General features: G+C 42.9%; 1 protein-coding gene and 1 long non-coding RNA gene across 2 annotated transcripts; one reads left to right on the top strand and one right to left on the bottom strand.

The window, feature by feature from the left end:
• Positions 1–9,355: 9,355 nt before the first annotated feature.
• Positions 9,356–10,234, bottom strand: LOC311079151. Its single transcript, XR_014605341.1, has 3 exons — positions 10,074–10,234; positions 9,754–9,902; positions 9,356–9,487 (listed from the first exon to the last, which is right to left on the bottom strand). It is a non-coding gene; the product is annotated as an uncharacterized lncRNA (long non-coding RNA).
• Positions 10,235–13,126: 2,892 nt separating this feature from the next.
• On the top strand, positions 13,127–17,176 carry LOC311079135 (C-type mannose receptor 2-like). Its single transcript, XM_084108341.1, has 5 exons — positions 13,127–13,170; positions 13,349–13,387; positions 13,475–13,834; positions 15,820–16,167; positions 16,332–17,176. Exons 2-5 carry the CDS (start codon positions 13,351–13,353, stop codon positions 16,691–16,693), a joined length of 1,107 nt encoding a protein of 368 aa, XP_083964467.1. The 5' UTR covers positions 13,127–13,170; positions 13,349–13,350; the 3' UTR covers positions 16,694–17,176.
• The last annotated feature ends 694 nt before the right edge of the window (positions 17,177–17,870 follow it).

Below are 17,870 nucleotides of genomic sequence, written 5' to 3'. Positions count from 1 at the left end.
TAATGTGTTTGAGCAGATGCAACATCTCTGTACACTTGCGGGTTGCCTATTGTGAACGAGACTGCGTGTGAGTAACTGAATCTTCTGTGGGCCTAGCGATCTACCATTGGTGCATTAAACCACTTGTGAGCGGTTCATCACTGTGGACCGGGGGCAAAATGCTCCATTGACAACGCCGCTAAGACGGCACTGTTTTGTTCTGCTGCCATTTAATATCACTGTGACCATTGTGATTCATTATTTGTTTCCGTTAGTTTATATTGCATCTGCATATGGTGGTAAACGCTGGTGGTATTAGTGTGTGGCTAGTTTCCGAGCTGCCCGTCCATGCATGACGTAGCTACATGTGATGGTATAATTTAGCCCCACTTAATGTATATCACCACCAGCTGTTTGGTCATCCTTGAGCTCTTCGCCCTGTGCGTTCCTCAAAGACTGTGAAGGGAGCAACATTTTCTCTTTTTTTGTAATTTCTTGTTTTTGTAATCCTGGATTCGATTCTTTTGTGATTTAATGTTTAATTGTATTTTTTTTGTGGTTCATTTTACTCTTGTTCATAGCCTTTGGCGGTTGTAACGTGGCCATATTGTGAACCTTTTAGGTCGCCATCAGCCAGGTTAACTATTGTGCTCCGTAATTTGCAGAGTTTTGATTTTGTTGAAGTTGGTTTATTATAATTTTATACGTTTGCAGCCAACTGTGAAAGTATATTATATTGTTTTTTTGTTTCTTTCAGGAGCTGAAGGCCCGCCCCGTGCAGGGAAGCTAGCTGTCTGTCCTCTTTTGGTGGTGGTTCCTTCACAGAGTGTTTTGCCGTTGGCACCTGTGTGTCTTTCACCTAGTGAGTGTGAGTGTTGTGTGGAGTGGAATTGGATGAGTGGTGTGATTTCAGGACACTCACTGTCCAGCTAGCTCCCTGCTGGCAAGCCTCAGCCCAAAAGTGTTTTTGTGTTCTTTATTGTTTTTTTCTTTATTTCTGGTCTGGTGCACACTTAACAGTGCAAAACTTTTGTCCACCTCAAAGTTTTTATATATTAAATTATTGTTGATAAAATAAAAAAAGTATTTTTGTATTCTGATCCACGTCTCTTGTCATCTGTGGTCACGAACCAGCGTGTCTTGTATAAATTTCTCCGTTTAGTGAAACGGGGTGGCGTAGTCTGCTCTCCATTTAGTTATACTTTTCCTCATAAGTGTAACTGTAATTTACCCGATCCATCACCTCGCCACATTCTGGCGTATAGTCGGCAGGGTTTCCACTTTGAGACAGAGACGTGGGTTAATTGTACAATTGTTTGTTGTTGTTTGTTTTTTTGTTTGTCTGTTCTTTTTCTCTTTTTTTGTTTTTGTATTATAGGATTGATTTTTTTTTCTTGGAGTGGCAGCAGAACAGCAGTGCACGTCTTGTGTATTAATTCTAGCCCTTATTGTGGGCTTATTCTTCTTTCATTGGTAAGTGACTTTGTAGTTAAAATATGGAAGAGGAATTACAACAATTGAGGGAAATGATTGATCAGCTTAAAGTAGACAACGAGAGGTTGCGTCAGGAGCGTGTTCCTGTGCCTCCAGGTCCTGTTGATGCACCACCTTCTTTACCTGGGCCTTCTGTTCCTTTGCAACACGGTAATGTTGATGTCACCCGACCAGAACGATTTGTTTTTGTACCACGAGACAGAAAGTGTCCAAAATTTAATGGCAGGGTTGGCATTGGCATTGAAGAGTGGGTTGAGGAGGCCCAGGCTTGTATGCGCGTTCGTCACCTTTCTGAAACCGATAAGGCGTTTTATTTGTTTGACCACTTAGAAGGGGAGGCAAGGGAAGAGATTAAGTACCGCCCAGAGGTGGAGCGTAAGGACCCAGGGAGGATTATTTCAGCTTTGCGAGAATTGTATGGTTGCTCACAGTCATATGTTTCATTGCAGGAGGCCTTTTTCTCGAGAAAGCAACAGGAAGGGGAGAGCTTGTTGGAGTTCTCCCTTGTCCTGATGGGTCTCCTTGAGCAAGTGAAACAACAGTCTCCTCACGGTATGCCAAATTCACATATTTTACTGCGAGACCAATTTGTCGAACATGTTTTTGATAGCGCCCTCCGTCGCGAATTAAAACAGTTGATACGTCAGCAACCTACGTTAACTTTGTTGGAGATTCGTAGCGAAGCCCTTAGATGGGAGAGGGAGGGTATGCCAGGAAGCACAAGGGCCCGAAGTCACTCTGTTCCCTCTGCTCATGGGATCCAATATGGGGTGCAAGGGAATCCTTTTGTTGGCATCCGTAGTTCACCGGGGAGTTCGGAGATGGCTGAATTGAGGGATATGCTTAAAAGCCAACAAGAGCAGTTAACTAAACTTACACAAAGTTTTGCCCGGTTGCAGAACCCCCAGTCACGGAGTCAACCTCCCCGACAGGGACCTGTAATATGTAGAAGGTGTCAAAAACCTGGTCATTATGCTAGGGATTGTGACGGGGAACGTGCTCCTTCTCGCGCTCAATTTCCCTCACGCTCAGTCGCGTCAGTAGCTGGAAGAGGACAGCCTGGCCCATCTGCAACGTCGGAAAACTAGTTCCCACCGTGATTCAGGGCCATAACACGGATGGGGAATTAACTGGCTCAAAAGTTTTAAATATGTCGCATTTAATGTCATCCTGCCCGCATCTTGACGTATTGATTGGCGGAGTTCGAGTGCCCTGTCTGGTGGATACTGGCTCCATGGTAACTACGATCACTGAGAGTTGTTTTCAGAAACATTTTGAACCATGGGGTCAGGATCGACTTAAATCGTGCCAGTGGTTACAGCTTCGAGCTGCTAATGGTCTTTCGATTCCCTATATTGGTTATGTGGAATTGGACATAGAATTGTGCGGCCAGTTAATTTCGGGATGTGGCGTGCTTGTTGTACGGGACCCTCCTGGTGGCTTGTGCACTCGGGTCCCAGGCGTTCTGGGAATGAATGTGCTCAGCCGATGCTACCAGGAGCTTTTTGGACAACATGGCCCGGCCCTTTTCGAATTGCCTCCGACCATTGAGGTTCCAAATTCTGTTCTACAAGTGCTGCAACATTGTCGTCTAGTTGACAACCAGCCTCCTGAGGTAAGTTCAGGAAGGGTCAGAGTGCGAGGGAGGAGACCATGGCGTATCCCAGGCGGCATGATGAAGTTTGTGGCAGCTACTTGTTCTGAGCAATATGTCAATAACACTGTTCTTTTTGAGCCTCCAGAGTCTGGGTTACCAGCTGGTTTGTTGGCTTCCCCTGCATTAGTGCAGGTTACGCGAGGTACTGTTTATTTACCCGTGGTAAATGTGGGAACCATCGACGTGTTGCTCTATGCTAACACTGTCCTTGGTACACTAAATAATGTTTGTGTGGTTAGCTTGCCATCAGGAATTAGTGAGGTCAGGTCTGTAGCGGCAATGGTGGGTTCTATAGTCCCTGAAGCGAGCCCTCTTGTTCAGGAACAAATTGAAGCACTTGATCTGTCTGTTTTATCGGAAGTAGAACAGGGTCAGGTAAGGGATCTGCTTTACAGATTCCAGTCTGTGTTTTCTATGCACGAGGGTGACTTGGGATGTACAGGTTTGATTTCTCACGACATTCCCCTGTTAGACACCGTTCCTGTCCGGCAACGTTACAGGCGTATACCTCCGTCAGAATATGAGGTGGTGAAGTCTCACATCAATCAGCTTTTGGAGGCGGAAGTTATAAGGGAGAGTTGTAGCCCGTACGCGTCACCAATTGTCCTTGTTAAAAAGAAAGACGGTAGTCTATGCATGTGCGTCGACTACCGTCAGCTAAACTCAAAGACCCGAAAGGATGCGTTCCCTCTGCCTCGCATTGAGGAATCGTTGGACTCCTTGACCGGGGCTTGCTGGTTTTCCACTATGGATTTGGCAAGTGGATACAACCAGGTTCCGGTCACTGAGAGAGATAGACCCAAGACCGCATTCTGCACCCCTTTTGGGTTGTTTGAATGGAATCGCATGCCCTTTGGGCTTTGCAATGCCCCAAGCACCTTCCAGCGTTTAATGGAACGGATGTTTGGGGACCAGCAGTGTAGGTCTTTACTTCTGTACCTTGATGACATCATAGTATTCTCCTCCTCGGTACCTCAGCAGTTAGAGCGGTTGGAGGTGGTTCTAAGTCGTTTAGAGCATGAGGGCTTGAAGGCTAAATTGAGTAAATGTGCATTTTTCCAACGTGAGGTAAAGTATCTGGGACATGTTATTTCAGCACAGGGAGTGTCAACCGATCCCGGTAAAATTGAGGCAGTGGCTAATTGGCCACGCCCCACTAATGCCTCAGAGCTGCGTTCATTTCTAGGCTTTGCAAGCTACTATCGCCGTTTTGTTGAGGGGTTTGCAAAATTGGCAGCCCCTCTTCATAAAATGGTTGCCGCATGGGCTGCTATTAAGCCTAGGACTCGAGCAGGGCAGGGTTTTTCTAGTGCCTGGACTGAACAGTGCCAGCAGAGTTTTGATGAGCTGAAGAGTAGGTTTACCAGCGCCCCAGTACTCGCCTATGCCGACTTTTCCTTGCCTTTTATCCTGGAGGTAGATGCTAGCCATGGCGGTCTAGGAGCTGTCCTTTCACAGGAACAAGGAGGTAAAGTACGGCCAATTTCATATGCGAGCCGCAGTCTTAGGCCCACTGAGCGCAATATGTCCAACTACAGCTCCATGAAGTTGGAGTTTTTGGCGCTCAAGTGGGCCTTGACTGAGAAATTTAGGGAGTACTTGTTAGGGCAGCAGTGTATTGTGTAAGGCAAGGCAAGGCAAGTTTATTTATATAGCACATTTCATACACAATGGTAATTCAAAGTGCTTTACATACTATTAAAAATAATCAGAAGAAATAAGAATATACAAAACAGTTTAAAATAAAGAAACAAGAAAGAACTAAAAATAATTAAAACAGTTTAGAATAAAGAACAGTTTAAAATAAAGAAACGAGAAAGAACTAAAAATAATTAAAACAGTTTAGAATAAAGACTAAAATAAGACACAGTATAAACAGTCGGACAAACAGTGACACAGTGCTCATTCATTAAATGCAAAGTTAAACAGATGTGTTTTGAGTCTGGATTTGAATGTGACTAATGTAGGAGCACATCTGATCTCCTCTGGAAGCTGGTTCCAGCTGCGGCTGGCATAATAGCTAAAAGCAGACTCTCCTTGCTTAGAGTAAACTCTTGGAACTTCTAGCTGATGTGATCCTAATGATCTGAGTAATCTGTTGGGTTTGTATTCCGTGAGCATATCTGCAATGTATTGAGGTCCTAGGCCATTGAATGATTTATATACTATTAATAATACTTTAAAATCAATCCTATAAGTAACTGGCAGCCAGTGTAATGACCTGAGGACTGGTGTGATATGTCCCCCCGCAGTGTACACTGACAATAACCCTCTCAGCCATCTGACCACTGCAAAGCTCGGGGCTACCGAGCAGCGCTGGGCTGCGCAGCTTGCAGCATTTAATTTTGAGATCCGGTATCGGTCAGGAAGGAGTAACCGGAATGCTGATGCACTTTCCAGACAGGACCCTGCTAGCCATGGGGCAGTGAGAGAGTTGTTACTGGGGACCGAGGTTCCACAGGAAGTGACGGAAGCATCAGGGGTAGATCTGGGTGTACAAGCTACCCAGGCTGTAGTTTCTGTTTTGCCTAGTTTGGTGGGCAACATGAGGGAGTTACAGGAAGCCGATTCGGTGATTGAGGAGGGTTTGGTGTTCTGGAGACTGGGAACACGGCCCACTTTTGAGGAGCGTCGACAGTTGTCCAAGACTGCCCGGGTCCTGTTAGGTCAGTGGGACCGGCTACTAGAGAAAGAAGGGGTTTTGCATCGTCGTGTGTTCCGTTCTAATGGCGGTGAAGAGATTTTCCAGGTAGTTCTCCCTGCGGCCTTGCATAAGGAAGTGTTGACACAAATGCATCAGGGGCATGGGCATCAGGGGATCGAGCGGACCACCGAGCTTGTGCGGCAGCGCTTCTACTGGCCAGGCTTGACATCTGATGTAGCCCAGTGGTGTCGGGAGTGCGAAAGGTGTCAGGTCGCCAAGGATACGCAGCCAGTTGCCCGCAGCTTTATGGGTCATTTGTTGGCCTCCAGGCCAAATGAGATCCTGGCCATTGATTTTACGCTGCTGGAACCCTCTCGCTCGGGGCTGGAAAGTGTCCTGGTGATGACTGATGTCTTTACCAAGTACACTCTTGCAGTCCCTACTCGAGACCAACGAGCTGAGACTGTGGCCCGCATGCTGGTGGTGGAGTGGTTTTATAAATTTGGTGTACCTGGTCGCATTCATTCTGACCAGGGCCGCAGCTTTGAGTCCTCCCTAATACAACAGCTTTGTCATCTGTATCAGGTTGAGAAGTCCCGCACTACACCGTATCACCCGGCTGGCAACGGGCAGTGCGAACGTTTTAACAGGACTCTGCATAATCTTCTGCGCACCCTACCCCTCTCCCGAAAGGCAGATTGGGTTTCCGCGCTCCCTCAGGTGCTTTTCTGTTATAATACTACCCCGCATCAAGCGACTGGTGAGTCACCTTACTTCCTGATGTTTGGCCAAGAGCCCAGACTCCCTATTGATTTTCTTTTGGGTAAAAGCCAAGAGATGGCATCCGGAAAGGTGAATGAGTGGGTGGTGGAGCACCAAACCAGGTTGTTGGTGGCCTTCGAAGGGGCCCGAGAACATTTAAAGGTAGCGGCAGATCGTCGTAAGAAGCAGCACGACCCACATGTTCGAGATGCACCATTGGGGGAGGGTCAATTGGTTTACCTTCGGGATTATGGCGTGAGAGGGCGCCATAAGATCCAGGACCTGTGGAGCCCAGTGGTGTATCAGGTGGTGAGAGCACCGCAGACAGGTGGGTCCGTGTATACAATTGCGCCGGTGGATGACTTGAGTAGTGTAAAACGGGTCCACCGCTCCCTGTTGAAGACCCGTGTACGAAGGGACTCTCCTGTTGAAGTTTCTACAGTTGGCCCTTTGGTGGTCGAGTCACCACCATCGGAGGGATCTCCATCTGAGGAGGTTGATCTGTGGGTTTTGGTACCTGAAACCCCACAGGCTGTTAGTGGGCTGGCTCCTCGATGTCTAACCGAGAACGTTAGCCCTACAGCTTTAGTGACCCCTAGACAGCTTGGTGTGGTAGCTCCAGAACCAGCATTGGTAATGGAACCCTTACCTGTGGACCAACCTGGTACTGGTGAGATTACCTTGTGACGGACGGGGCGAGCTAATGCTGGTCATCATTCGAATCGACACCACCTCCCTCGGGCACCGGAAGTTGGGAGGGATGACGACTCTAGGGTGGCCGCTGTGTCTAATGCTGTCTCTGCCCTCTTTAGGCCCTGGTACTAGGAGTTGCTTAGTGGTAGTGTGACTAGGTCCATCGTCGGGGCGACAATGCAAAAGCTGGGGGTAGATTGTGGCAAGGTGGGCTAGATTCCGCCCTGTGATTTGTGTTGAGTGACGGGGGTGACAGCCTATCGGCAGCCACCCCTGGCTTACTTAAGGCGGAGTTCAGGCCACCTGGTATACGTCATCGTCACGGACGTTGTTGTGGGTGCGTGCGCAGTTCCGTGGGAGCCAGGTTACTGTTCAAATCAATGCGACGTTGCTTTTGGGTGCAGGCTGTCCCTATCCGAGCGCGGCTAATGTGTTTGAGCAGATGCAACATCTCTGTACACTTGCGGGTTGCCTATTGTGAACGAGACTGCGTGTGAGTAACTGAATCTTCTGTGGGCCTAGCGATCTACCATTGGTGCATTAAACCACTTGTGAGCGGTTCATCACTGTGGACCGGGGGCAAAATGCTCCATTGACAACGCCGCTAAGACGGCACTGTTTTGTTCTGCTGCCATTTAATATCACTGTGACCATTGTGATTCATTATTTGTTTCCGTTAGTTTATATTGCATCTGCATATGGTGGTAAACGCTGGTGGTATTAGTGTGTGGCTAGTTTCCGAGCTGCCCGTCCATGCATGACGTAGCTACATGTGATGGTATAATTTAGCCCCACTTAATGTATATCACCACCAGCTGTTTGGTCATCCTTGAGCTCTTCGCCCTGTGCGTTCCTCAAAGACTGTGAAGGGAGCAACATTTTCTCTTTTTTTGTAATTTCTTGTTTTTGTAATCCTGGATTCGATTCTTTTGTGATTTAATGTTTAATTGTATTTTTTTTGTGGTTCATTTTACTCTTGTTCATAGCCTTTGGCGGTTGTAACGTGGCCATATTGTGAACCTTTTAGGTCGCCATCAGCCAGGTTAACTATTGTGCTCCGTAATTTGCAGAGTATTGATTTTGTTGAAGTTGGTTTATTATAATTTTATACGTTTGCAGCCAACTGTGAAAGTATATTATATTGTTTTTTTGTTTCTTTCAGGAGCTGAAGGCCCGCCCCGTGCAGGGAAGCTAGCTGTCTGTCCTCTTTTGGTGGTGGTTCCTTCACAGAGTGTTTTGCCGTTGGCACCTGTGTGTCTTTCACCTAGTGAGTGTGAGTGTTGTGTGGAGTGGAATTGGATGAGTGGTGTGATTTCAGGACACTCACTGTCCAGCTAGCTCCCTGCTGGCAAGCCTCAGCCCAAAAGTGTTTTTGTGTTCTTTATTGTTTTTTTCTTTATTTCTGGTCTGGTGCACACTTAACAGTGCAAAACTTTTGTCCACCTCAAAGTTTTTATATATTAAATTATTGTTGATAAAATAAAAAAAGTATTTTTGTATTCTGATCCACGTCTCTTGTCATCTGTGGTCACGAACCAGCGTGTCTTGTATAAATTTCTCCGTTTAGTGAAACGGGGTGGCGTAGTCTGCTCTCCATTTAGTTATACTTTTCCTCATAAGTGTAACTGTAATTTACCCGATCCATCACCTCGCCACACAAGGTTTTTGGCCATGGCGTTTTGTGGAGCAGTGGTAGCAACGTCGGTACAGAGAAACGTGTGGGTGTATCAATGACGTGCGGGTCGGATACATGCGACCTGGCCGTTCAGACTGAAGTCGCATTTCAAAAGATCGGATACGTATCGGATTTGGACCACATACCCAAGTGGCCTGGGTCGCATTTGAAAAGATCGGATCTGTGTCGTTCAGACTGTCATGAAAAGATCAGATGCAGGTCGCATAGGGGCAAAAAAATCATAATTGGGTCATTTCAGCCTGCAGTGTGAACGTAGCCATAGATGCTCATATTCTTCATTTCCAGGTCCTCATAAACAGTGGTCTCTGCAGCCCCCTTTAAGATAAAAGATAAAGTATTTAAGACAAACAATCTCATTTGTTGATGAAAAACAAATCCTCCAGCACTACCTGCCAAATGCTGGTTCAGTCAGTTCACATTAACAGTCAGCACAATTTAAACCTGTTCACCAGACCGACCCAGTAATCAGAGATGAGCTCCTGTCCACTCTCTCCCATACACTCACAGAGGCGTCTCATCTCAGAGGGACATCTCTCTTCTTCACTGCACTGGCACTTGGGTCCTAGTTAATACAACAATAATGAATACATTATTTGTGTTGGTAAATTCACTCCAACCCTGTAATGCCATCATTACTGTAGGTCTGTATTAGTTTATCTTTATTAGTCATTATAATATAATAATAGTAATAACAATTGAGACTATTGAGTCTAATTAACAAAAAAAAAAAAAAAAAAAAAAAAAAACAGATAAGCAAGATAACTGAAAACAAAACTACTCAATTGATTCATATTGTACCTTTTAACTTTGTAACCACTTTTGCCCCACCTGTAACAGTTCCATCAACGAGTTATTGATGCGTTGACCAGTGTCTCCTCTTGGCCCTCAAGAGCTCGAGGAGCTTTGGGCTGTGCTTGTCCAGCTGGGACATAAACGTCCAGGGGAACCGCAGTACATCTCCAGAACTCCTCGTTCACCTGTAGGACAGCAAATGTTTGACTGTTATTTAAGGGGGTTTAAAGATTAGCAACATTTGAACTTTATGCAAAGCAAAAAAGTGAATCTACTATCTCATGTCCAAGTCACAATTTCAAAAAAGTTCTCAGAAGTGAGTAGTGTCAGGAAAAACTGAATGATAAGTCACTTACCTGGAATGGGAATGGTAATGGCCATCTTTCCTTAAATTCTGCCACACCAGGAGACTTGGCAACACTTCCTTCAGTGGCACATTAATCTCCAACCGCCGATAATCACTCAGCTAGCTGTGGCTTCGTGTGTGTCCGTGCGTCTGTGTGTCCGTGAGTCCACTGCCAAACTATGTTGAAGCCAAGACAATGTTTTTGAAGAAGTTACAAACACCTCTGAAACACTGAACTATCACACAAAGACTGCATTACTTATACAACGCACACACACGTAGATTTATACAGTGTGTGGCTCAAGTTAACAAACTGTTTGAGATTGAGCACATTCGAAGTTGGCGGAAAGTTTGTAGGAAACAGAGCAATGCTTTTGCAGATTGCACAACACAAACACGTTAATTAGGGTAAAATTTAACCTTTAAATTGTACATTTTTACTGGAAAACTCTGTTCAAATAAACTCCTGGAACAGACGAGAGTGAAGGATTTGCCCGGCCTTGTTCTTCCGTTGCTGCAGGTGGGCCGGCCGTGTCTTTTTACGTCTGACACGTCTGATATAAACTTTTAAAATGAGTTTTGTAAAATCAATTTAAATTAATTTTATTTTAAAAGCCGCTTTTGCTTATGGATGAAAATGTTTGGATATATAAATAAAAAAATTACAACATATTCAAGAGATGACAATTTTGGGATTTCGTAATGAAACTAAATAATATCGTTAAGGATAAAACGGTGGGTCACATTAGTAGGGTTAAATATAAGAACTCAAATCAACCCTAAATGTATTCACAAAATAAATGGGCTGCAGTTTCTTCAAAAAGACCACAAAATGAGCAAGGTTAATCAATATCAAGATATTTACAGATAGATTAATTAAACGTGTTGTTCAAATCTTTTAAGTTGTTGCGCGTGTGATAACGCGTCGTAGGTCACATGATAATGTCAGCATGGCAGATGTCCGGTTCGCATTCATACTTAACGAGATCTGGCTATAAAGTACCTACTCTTTTAGCGCTCGTTAAGTAAGTACTTATTGAAATTAAGTACCTACTCATTGAGAATGCGGTTTCAGACGCAGCCACTTTGTCCAGAGGCGAGAGACTACAGCCAGTAGGAGGAGCTCGTTCCGCATGTCTTCAACCCGCCCATAGGGGGATCTCACTCACAGAATGTACACATAGTGTCAGCCATCTTTTTTCTTTTTTTTAAGCTAAGCTAACAGTCTCTTGCTCTGTGGAGAAAGCTGAGTAGTGGGCTAACCACGATGGCGAAAGGTAGTTTTGAAGATGATATGGCAGAAGGGGATTTTGAAGATCTGGTGCATGAACCCGATGCCCGTGGCTGCCTGTACGAGCCACAATACAGCGATGAACAGATGCGGATGATGGAGGAACAAGAGGCGGCCGGAGCAGCTGCAGCTCAGGAGTGGCCTCATAGAGCAGCGAAGCAAGTGCATTCTGGGAGTTGTTGTCTTTCATCCACATGTGTCAAAAATACATTTTCTGGCTTTTCTCAGTCTAGAAGGCTCCAACTTCTGAAATAATTTCACATTTCTACTACATAAATGACCCAATTTAAATCCACATTCATCTTTCCAGCGGTGAAATATCCCTTTAGTAAAACTAACAGATGAATAAGAAAGAATGAGACCATGGAATGTGTCAATAACATGTACAATAACACACTGTTTCTGCTTCTGTTTCACGTCAGAGATGTAAAGATTGTCCACCCTGAACGTCTAAATGTGGACCTAAACAAATGAGTGATGAGGATGTGTTTACATGCAAATGTGTTCATGTTCTATAGACTAAGAACAGCAGGAGTATGACACGAAACACAATAAGAATTTTCTAAATAAGACTAATTCTTAAAAATGTAACAATGTTTTAATGAACACATTCCAGCCAATCACAATCAAGTATTTAGACGGAGGAAATAAAGACTAATTTATTCTGAAACAGCAGAAGAAGAAGATGATATTATTTCAGTGCGATAATGAGTCTAATAATCTTTACTAACATTAGAAATGGACTTCAGGGGAATGAAAGCTTTCATGTCTTTATCTCGTCTCTGTTGTGAATGTGAGGGGTCTCAGCTTTCAGAAGAGGAAAAAAAGAAGCCTATATATGAGCAAAAACGTTTCTATTTTTTTTTTTTCAAAGAAAAAAAGAATTGTCTTCCCTTCCTCTTCATTTTGTCTTTTTTAATGCCCCAAACTCTCTCACTAGTCAAACTCTCTCAATATTCAAACTTTAAAGGCTCTCAGTAACCAGTATCACCAGTCTTCACTACTGAACTCAACCCTTCTCTGTTCAGTTCAAACAGCAACAGATAAAAGTGGCCCAAAACAGAGAAACTCAAACATGGGGTCTGTCCAAATACCCACACTTGGCCACTAGAGAGTATGTGCACGCAACAGGCTATAAGTGAGCACATTTTACTGGTGCAGAGACGAGTATGTGTATTTTGTCATTTCTACAACATTTGCAAATGCTTTTATCATTTAGTTAAAAGCACCATCATTACTAGTAAATCGTGTTACATATATGTATATGCCTATAGGCACTGCTGTACAGACACTTAGAGGTTTATTTAAAAATGCAAAGCTTTGAGAATCAAAATAAACACTTGCATTTTTACAACACCATAATTAGGTAATCAAAAGTTCTACACACACTTGGACACTTGGGCCAAATACAAGGAAAAATCTATAGTAGACAAATGGTGAAGTGCAAAGATGGCAAGTGTGGATGGACGACGATTTCAAGATGATCAGGGATGAAACACGAGTTATGCAGTCCAGCAATATCATTAAAGCTGCTGTTTAGTTGTGAATGTTCAAATGTAAATTGTAAATGTTCATTTCATTTTTTGATAAAGGTTCATATTAATATAGACTAATACTGACAAAGACATCAATATGCAAATATAGAGAAACAGAGGAAGACAAACACAAATAAGGAGGAAGTAAAATATGAAAATTTGTTTTAGAGAAATACACAAATGATGTGATGAATGAGGGATGAGAGCAGATATAATAATAGCGTAGTGTAAATCTGCAGACAGAAACATCAGACTCAGGACAGAAACACACGACCTCTAAAGTAAGAACATGTTCATTATTCAAACACAATTACACTTTCAGATGTTAATATTGTCTGGATGATTATGTTCAGTGAATTCATGCTGCTGTTCAGATACTAAATGAAATTGTCATATTTTACTTCAAAATGAATCTGGGAATGTTTGATGTCTGAGATTTTCAATGTGTTTCTTCCTCAGAAATGGAGCAAACTCTATATTTGATTCTTCTTCTCATTGGTGAGTGTGTTTGTTGTATTATTTATGGTTTATAGTTTCATCAGGTTTGACCCTGAAAAGCATTAAATCAAACGCTCTCTTTCACAGCTCTCTGCTCCGTATCTGAATGTGTTCAGCGTCAGTATCACTTTATAAACGTGAACAAGACCTGGACTGAAGCTCAGAGATTCTGCAGAGAGAATTACACAGATCTGGCCACCGTTGACAACATGAACGACATGAACGAGCTGAAGAAGAGTGTGAATGGAGTTGGTCAGGATGTCTGGATTGGACTGCAGAAGAAGAGTGTTGATAAATGGCAGTGGTCTTCAGGTGAACCTGCGCTCTATCTGAACTGGGGACCTGAACAACCTGATGGCAGAGATGAGTGTGCTTTCATGACAAATGAAGAATGGCATGATGCGTCATGTAGTGACAGCCGGACTTTCATCTGCAGTTCATCTAACAGTAAGTGCAGCTCCATACAATCACAATAAACATTAATTTATAAAAGATACACCATATTCTGTACTGTAAAATCTAATTAGTTAGACTTACTTAAAAGCATACAAACTAATTGCCTTAAAAAAAGTAAAAAAAAAAAAAGTAAAGTGAAATAGGAATAGTATGTTGTATTGGCAAAAGCTTAGTTAGAATAGTTCAGTTACACAAGAGTTCCAGTAACTAAAAAAGAACTGAGAGTACTTGATAATTTACTGGGCTACTGGACAACCTGAAGGCAGAGATTGTGGAATAATGTCAAATGGACAAATTCATGATTTGTCATGTAGTGATAATCATCATTTCGTCTGCAACAACAGTAAGTGCTGCTATTTAAAACTACCGTTCATTTATAGATGCACCATATACCAAATATGACGGCTCCAAGACAATTTCTACTAACACACACAGTCTTAACCTATAAATTAAAGGTAGAGTAGGCAATTTCGGAGAGGCCAGCAATATCAAGTTAGCTTTGAAAGCATGAGATCCCACTCTCCCTTCAGAGTCTCCAAACCCACGGCTCCTTTAAAACACAAGAACACACACAGCAGAGTCGGCTAAGCGTCACAAGCAAGGTTATAATCGTAAATGAAAACAAACGAAAAAACGAAAACTAGGTGGGAAAAACATTGTCGTTTACTGAAATAAAAATAAAAACGAGGGATTACAAAAAAATGATAACTAACGAAAACTGTAATGTGTGTTTGGCAAAACTAACTAAAATAAAATAATACAGTAAATGTCCTTAGTTTTCGTCTTTGTCAATGTCTTTCATAGAGCAAATAACGTTCAGCTGCATTTCCTTTCCCTGCTCTCCCTCCGTCTCTCTGTCACTCATGCACACACACACACACACACACACACACACACACACACACACACACACACACACAGCCCCTCCCCTCCGTGCACACCGCGTCTCCATGAAAACGAGTGTTCGATGAAAGCAAGTTTGCTAAAGGTCGGTATCTCGTGAACACCTTTACACAATCACACATTAAAAAGTCTTCAGAAAGTTAACTAGTCGCAAGTTTGAGGTAAAAACTAACACTAAAACTAATAAAAAAACTAAACTAAAACGTAGCATTTTCAAAAAAATAAACTTTAAAAACTAATTAAAATTAAACTGAATTTGAAAACAAAAAGTCAAAACGAAATAAAAACTAATAAAAAATGCAAAACTATAATAACCTTGGTCACAAGAGACTGTAACTACCTCATGTCTCAAACCACATAATGTAATTGTCACAGTGGATTGCAGGACGGCAGACTGAGACGAGGATATATTTCCAAAACGAAGGTTTATTTGTAATTAAACACAGGATGGCAGAACAGGTAGCAACACACACACTAAGGGCCAATCTCATTTCTCTGTCTTTCCTCTTCCCCCTTCCCCCTCCCTCCCTAATGCATTAAATACTTTTAAATATTGTTTAGATTTAATTAAAAAAATCAAATTGGCAGATTTTTAAACATTGCTTTAAAATGGAAACGTGAAAAAAGAGTGCTTTATAAAATTATCTTTAAAGCTGCTAAAATTACCCAGACACAGACTTGTTTTCTTCTTCTGGTCTGTGTTGCTGTGGGTCTATTAGTCTGCATTTACACTACAGCACTAAATGCACAGGTTTATTTTGACAAATGTTTTTTCCAGTCCATCGCTTCAATGTAACAGATTCACACCCATAATTATATTTTTTTTTTTTTTCCCTTGGCAATTTGGCGTGCAGTTTTCATACTCTACGCTTTGCCTATCCTGTTTTATAAAGGCCCACTTGAACATTTCTGGCCTCACCCCTGTTGTGTGTCTCTGTGTGTGTGTGTGTGTGTGTGTGTGTGTGTGTGTGTGTGTGTGTGTGTGTGTGTGTGTGTGCAAAACATAAAGCAGCATAAAAATAATGAATAATGAACAAACTGATTTATGAAACTTTTTTTTTTTCTTCTTAAAGCGAACACAGGACTCGTCTTTGTCAATCAGACGAAGAACTGGAGAGACGCTCAGAGTTACTGCAGACAGAATCACAATGATCTGGTCAGTGTGAGGAACCAGAATGAGAATCAACAGGTTAAGTATTTCATTAGTGGTCTTGGGTTATCTAAATCACAGATCTGGATCGGTCTGTTCAGAGACTCATGGCAGTGGTCAGATCAGAGGAACTCCTCATTCAGATACTGGAGGTCTGGTGAACCTAATAATCATGGAGGTGATGAAAACTGTGCTGTTATTGAACACAATGATCTGAGACAGTGGAATGACATCTCTTGCAACAACCAATATCCTTTTGTGTGTCATGAAGGTGAGCAGATCCTCACAAACACACACAATCCATCCATCACCTCCAGATCTCTTAAAGTTCACGCTACATGTCTGACATGACAGATTCCTCCACAGTGTTTGTTCTGCATGTTGTTTTTGATCAGTCTCTCTCTAGTTTTTGCTTGTGGTTTGTTTTGTGTCCAGATAAACTGATTCTGATCAACGAGACTCTGACGTGGCCTGAAGCTCTGAGATACTGCAGACAGAATTATACGGATCTGGTCTCGGTTCATTCAGACGAGATGCAGGAGGAGGTGATGAATGTGGTTAAACGTGCGTCTACTGAGGCGGTGTGGTTGGGTTTACGTCACTCCTGCACTGTGGGCCTCTGGTTCTGGGTGAGCGGAGAGACCGTGTGCTTTCATAACTGGGCTCCAGGGAACGGCACAGGAGACGAGGAGTGTGAGTCTGGAGTGAGATCTGGAGCAGTTCAGTCTGGAGGAGATCAGCGCTGGATCAGCCGTCCTGAACACGACAAACTCAACTTCATCTGCAGCAGATCTTAGGAGTGAAGGATGTGTTTGTGTTCTTACATAACTGGCAAATGTTTTAATCATCAGATAATGTGCTTATATCAGTACATTGAAATTAATTTCTGTAATTTAAAAGTATCATATGAGTCTTTTTACTATCAATGTAATGTTCTTTGGGTATTTAAAATACTAATGTGCACTACATGTTTTAAAGACCCCATGACATCAACATGAGTTTTCATCTGTGACTGTTCAGTCAAACATACTTGCTGTTAAATAGAAAGTAGAAGATCATGATTCGAGGATGTGGCTCAAAGTATATCGGCTGTTTAAAATAAAAGCAAAGCACAAGCCACGTCAGTTGATTTCATGGGATCTTGTTATTCTGGTGGTGTGGCTTCTTTCTTCTCCTCACTCCTGTGTTTTGCACTAGTCACATATTTACTAATTACTTGTTTAAAATATGATTATGAGCATCTGTATGTGTCTCAATAAAATGAAATATGGTTTATTCTTAAAGCCTCAATATGTCTTTTTTTTCGCCACTAGGGGTCGCTAACCTCTAACAATAACAAAGGCGTAGGTTGATGACGCAGTGATAAGAGGAATCATGGAACTTGCCGTCATGCTGAAGGATCTAATAATGTTTGTGTTATAGCGAATACAAGCCCTTCAGGATTCAAGCTCCGCTTCGCGTCGGGGTCCTGATCAGCCTGTCAGAGTTGTATTCGCTATAACAACCGCCTCGCTCTACATTAATCCAGAAAGCGTACCAGCCGTTATTGGTTAGCAAGCCATCACCTGCTGTTAGCATTCCATTGACTCCCATTCATTTTGGCGTCACTTTGACAGCGAATAACTTTACATCTGAGGCGTGTAAAGTCTCCATTTGCCCATTATTTATTTCTAAAGAAACACGACAATGTATAAAAGGCTTCATTACCTTGTATCTTACGTTATGGCCCCGTAGAAGCAGTTTTTATAAAAATAGGCTAATGATTGCGTCATAACCACGCGACGCTCTGGAAATTACCGTATGGACAGGAGGAGAAGCTCGCAGTCAATCGGGGGGACGTGGAGGCATAAAGTCTGATAAAGTCAAGGGAGAAGCCCATATAGAGTCATAAAGTTGCTCCTGCTCCTAGCTCATGGACACCTCCTACTCACGCTCTCAGTCTCTGCGAGATTCGGAAGGGAATGATTCAGATTT

Source organism: Abramis brama, assembly GCF_963993115.1.
Source record: "Abramis brama genome assembly, chromosome: 3".
Taxonomy (NCBI): domain Eukaryota; kingdom Metazoa; phylum Chordata; class Actinopteri; order Cypriniformes; family Leuciscidae; genus Abramis; species Abramis brama.
Note: the sequence above shows the minus strand (reverse complement) of the source record. Positions and strands in the feature narration are given on the sequence as shown.